The 3,977-nt window shown below is 42.9% G+C and overlaps 1 protein-coding gene across 1 annotated transcript; it reads left to right on the top strand.

Moving 5' to 3' along the window:
- The first annotated feature begins 257 nt into the window (after positions 1-257).
- LOC138868236 (uncharacterized) lies at positions 258-3,327 on the top strand. Its single transcript, XM_070145766.1, has 5 exons — positions 258-731; positions 1,065-1,283; positions 1,770-2,234; positions 2,776-2,922; positions 3,007-3,327. The coding sequence occupies exons 1-5, from the start codon at positions 258-260 to the stop codon at positions 3,325-3,327; spliced, it is 1,626 nt and encodes a 541-aa protein (XP_070001867.1).
- Positions 3,328-3,977: the final 650 nt, after the last annotated feature.

Genomic DNA, 3,977 nt, shown 5'->3' with positions numbered 1-3,977 from the left:
ATTGTTTTAGATGCTGTGATCACAAGTATTGTCTCAGTCAGTCACATAGATGCCTCCGTATTATTTGACACTAGTTCCAATAATTCATATGTTTCCTCATATTTTTCTAATTTTCTGGATACGCCTCATTAGTACTTAGTTTCATCTGTTCATGTATCTACTCCTGTGGTGATACTATTGTTGTAGACTGCATATATTGATCATGTATGGTGATTGTTGGGGGTCTGGAGACCTGAGTAGATCTTTTATTGCTTAGTATGGTCGACTTCGATGTGATATTGGGTATGGACTGGTTGTCTCCATATCATGTTGTCCTAGATTGTCACGCTAAGACGGGGACGCTGGCGATGCCAGGTTTGCCATGGATTGAGTGGCAAGGTTATTCAAACTATGTTCCTAGTAGAGTGATTTCATACTTGAAGGCCCAACAGATGGTTAGGAAGGGTTGTCTTTCTTATTTGACCTTTGTGAGGTATGGCAGTGTAGAGACTCCTACTATTGATTCTGTCCTAGTGGTGCATGATTTTTTGGACGTATTTCCTACAGACCTACCGGGCATGTCACCGGACAGGGATATTGACTTCAGTATTAACTTGGTACCGGGCACTCAGCCCATTTCTATTCCTCCATACCATATGGAACCAGCTGAGTTGAAGGAGTTAAAAGAGCAGCTTCAGGAACTTTTTGAGAAGGGATTTATTTGTGAAGAAGAAAGATGGCACTATGAGGATGTGAATTGATTACATGCAGTTGAACAAAATCACAATTAAGAACAAGTATCCTTTGTCGCGTATTGATGATTTATTTGACTAGCTTCACGGAGCGAGGGTGTTCTCTAAGATTGATCTCAGGTCAGGGTATCACCAGCTAAATATTAGGAACTCAGACATTCGTAAGATAACTTTCAGGACCCGATACGATCATTATGAGTTCCTTGTTATGTCTTTTGTGTTGACCAATGCCCCAGCAGCGTTCATGCATCTGATGAACAGTGTATTCTAGACTTATCTCGACTCGTTTGTTATTGTATTCATTGATGATATCCTAGTGTACTTCGTATCCAGGAGGAGCATGCCCAGCATTTGCGGATTGTGTTGCAACGGTTAAGAGAGGAGAAACTTTATGCTAAGTTCTCCAAGTGTGAGTTATGGCTCAGTTTAGTGGCGTTCTTAGGACATGTGGTGTCCAGTGAGGGTATTCAGTATGATCCAAAGAAGATAGTGGTGGTCCAAAGTTGGCCCAGACTGTCATCGGCCACAGAGATTCGTAGATTTCTTGGTTTGGCAAGTTATTACCATTGGTTCGTGTAGGGTTTCTCTTCTATTACATCGCCCTTGACCAAATTGACCCAAAAGGGTGATCCTTTCAGGTGGTCGGACGAGTGTGATGCGATCTTTCATAAGCTCATGACAGCCTTGACCATAGCTCTAATGTTAGTTGTGCCATCAGCTTCTGCTTCATATTCATTATATTGTGATGCTTCTCGGATCGATATTGTATGTCTTTTGATGTAGGAGGGTAGAGTGATTCCTTATGCTTCTCGTCAGTTGAAGCCCTGTAAGAAGAACTATCATGTTCATGATTTGGAGTTTGTTGTCATTGTTCACACATTGAAGATTTGGAGGCACTATCTCTATGGTGTGTCTTGTGAGATGTTTAATGATCATCGTAGCCTCCAACACTTGTTTAAATAGAAGGATCTCAATTTGAGGCAGCGGAGATGGTTGGAGCTGCTTACGGGCTATGATATTACTATTCTGTATCATCAGAGGAAGGCCAATATGTTAGTCGATGGCTTGAGTAGGAAGGCAGTGAGTATGGGCAGTCTTGAATTCATTCTTATTGGTGAGAGACCTCTTGCAGTTGATGTTCAGGCTTTGGCCAACCAGCTAGTGAGATTGTATAGTTTGGAGCCTAGTCGGGTGTTAGCTTGTGTGGTTTCTCGGTCTTCCTTGATTGATCGCATCAGAGAGTGCCAGTATGATAACCTTCATTTGCTTGTCATCAAGGACAACATTCTACATGATGATGCCATAGATGTGACTATTGGGGATGATGGGGTATTGAGGATGCAGGGCCGGATATGTGTGCCCAATGTAGATGGGCTTTGGGAGTTGATTCTGGAGGAGACCCACACCTCGCGGTATTCCATCCATTTGGGTGCCGCAAACATGTATCAGGATTTGAGACAACATTACTGGTGGAGGAGAATGAAGAAGGATATAGTGGGATTTGTAGCTCGGTGTCTCAACTTTTAGCAGGTGAAATATGAGCATCAGAGACCAGGTGGCTTGCTTCAGCAGATAGAGATTCCAGAGTGGAAGTAGGAGCGGATCACATAGATTTTGTAGTCGGTCTCCCACAGACCTTGAGAAAGTTCGATGCCATTTGGGTGATTGTGGATTGGCTGACCAAGTCCGTGCACTTCATTCCTATGTGTACTACATATTCTTCTGATCGGTTGGCAGAGATTTATATCAAAGAGATTGTTCGCCTTCATGGAGTGCCCAGTTTCCATCATTTTAGATAGAGGCACATAGTTCACATCGTAGTTCTAGAGGGTCGTGCAGTGAGAGTTAGGCACTCAGGTGAAGTTGAGCACAACGTTTCATCCTCAGACTGACGGGCAGTCCTAGCACACTATTCAGATTTTGGAGGACAAGTTTCGTGCGTGTGTTATGGGACCAGTTTGTGCCGCTAGCCAAGTTTGCTTACAACAACCATTATTAGTCGAGTATTTAGATGGCTCTATATAAGGCTTTGTATGGGAGGCAGTGTATATCTCCAGTGGGATGGTTTGAGCCGGGCAAGGCTAGGCTTTTGGGTTCAGACTTAGTGCAGTATGCTTTAGATAAGGTGAAAGTGATTCAGGAACGACTTTGTACAACGCAATCAAGGCAAAAGAGTTATGATGACAGGAAGGTTCGTGACGTTTCTTATATGGTTAGGGAGAAGGTTCTACTGAATATTTCACCCATGAAGGGTTTTATGTGATTTGGGAAGAAGAGCAAGTTGAGCCCTCGGTTCATTAGTCCTTTTGAGGTACTTCGTAGGATTGGGGAGGTGACTTATGAGCTTGCTTTGCCACTTAGCTTGTCGGGGGTGCATCTGGTATTTCATGTTTCCATGCTCCGAAAGTATATTGGTGATCCGTCTCTTGTTTTGGATTTTAGCACGGTTCAGTTGGACAGTGATTTAACTTATGATGTAGAGCCAGTGGCTATTTTGGAGAGTCGAGTTTGCAAGTTGAGATCAAAGGATATAGCTTCTGTGAAAGTGCAGTGGAGAGGTCAGCCCAAGGAGGAGTCTACTTGGGAGACCAAGTAGGAGATGTGGAGCAGATATTCACACCTATTTGAGGCTTCAAGTATGTTTCTAGGCTCGTTCAAGGATGAACGTTTGTTTAAGGGGGGAGGATGTAACGACCCGGTCGGTCGTTTCATGAGTTATAGCCCTATTTCCCCCATTTTTGCTTTCCTTTATGTTCTTCAGCTATGTTTTATCGTATCGTGTTGGTTGATTCGGGTCCGGAGTGGTTTTGGACTGGAATAAGGCACTTAGCCTCCTATTTCGAAGCTTAAGTTGGAAAAGTCAACTAGATGTTGACTTATTTGTAAACGATCCCGCATGTAAATTCTAATGGTTCGGTTAGCTCCGTTAGGTGATTTTGGACTTTGGAGCACGTCCGGAATGTGATTTGGAGGTACGTGGTAGATTTAGGCTTGAATTGGCGAAATTGGAAATTTTGCATTTTTTGGTCGACAGTGGAAATTTGATATCGGGGTCGGAACAGAATTCCGAAAGTTGGAGTAGGTTCTGTGCAAAATTTCAGGTCATTCAGAGGTCATTGTTATGTTTCGGCATCGTTTTCGAAATTTGGAAGTTTAGAAATTTATAGGCTTGAATCGAAGGGTGATTTGGTATTTTGATGTTGTTTTGAGTGTTTCGAAGGTTCGACTAAGTTTGAATGTTGATAT

This window comes from Nicotiana sylvestris, chromosome 5 (genome assembly GCF_000393655.2).
Source record: "Nicotiana sylvestris chromosome 5, ASM39365v2, whole genome shotgun sequence".
NCBI classification, from domain to species: domain Eukaryota; kingdom Viridiplantae; phylum Streptophyta; class Magnoliopsida; order Solanales; family Solanaceae; genus Nicotiana; species Nicotiana sylvestris.
The sequence above is the reverse complement of the archived record's forward strand: the minus strand, read 5'-3'. Positions and strand labels throughout refer to the sequence as shown.

Excerpts from the sequence above, each read along its gene's own strand:
- LOC138868236 (XM_070145766.1), top strand. The coding sequence starts at position 258 with ATGGTCGACTTCGATGTGATATTGGGTATGGACTGGTTGTCTCCATAT. Across the intron at positions 732-1,064 it reads AAAGATGGCACTATGAGGAT|GAGGAGCATGCCCAGCATTT; the intron begins GTGAATTGATTA and ends CTTCGTATCCAG. Across the intron at positions 2,235-2,775 it reads AGAAGGATATAGTGGGATTT|TGTATATCTCCAGTGGGATG; the intron begins GTAGCTCGGTGT and ends TATGGGAGGCAG.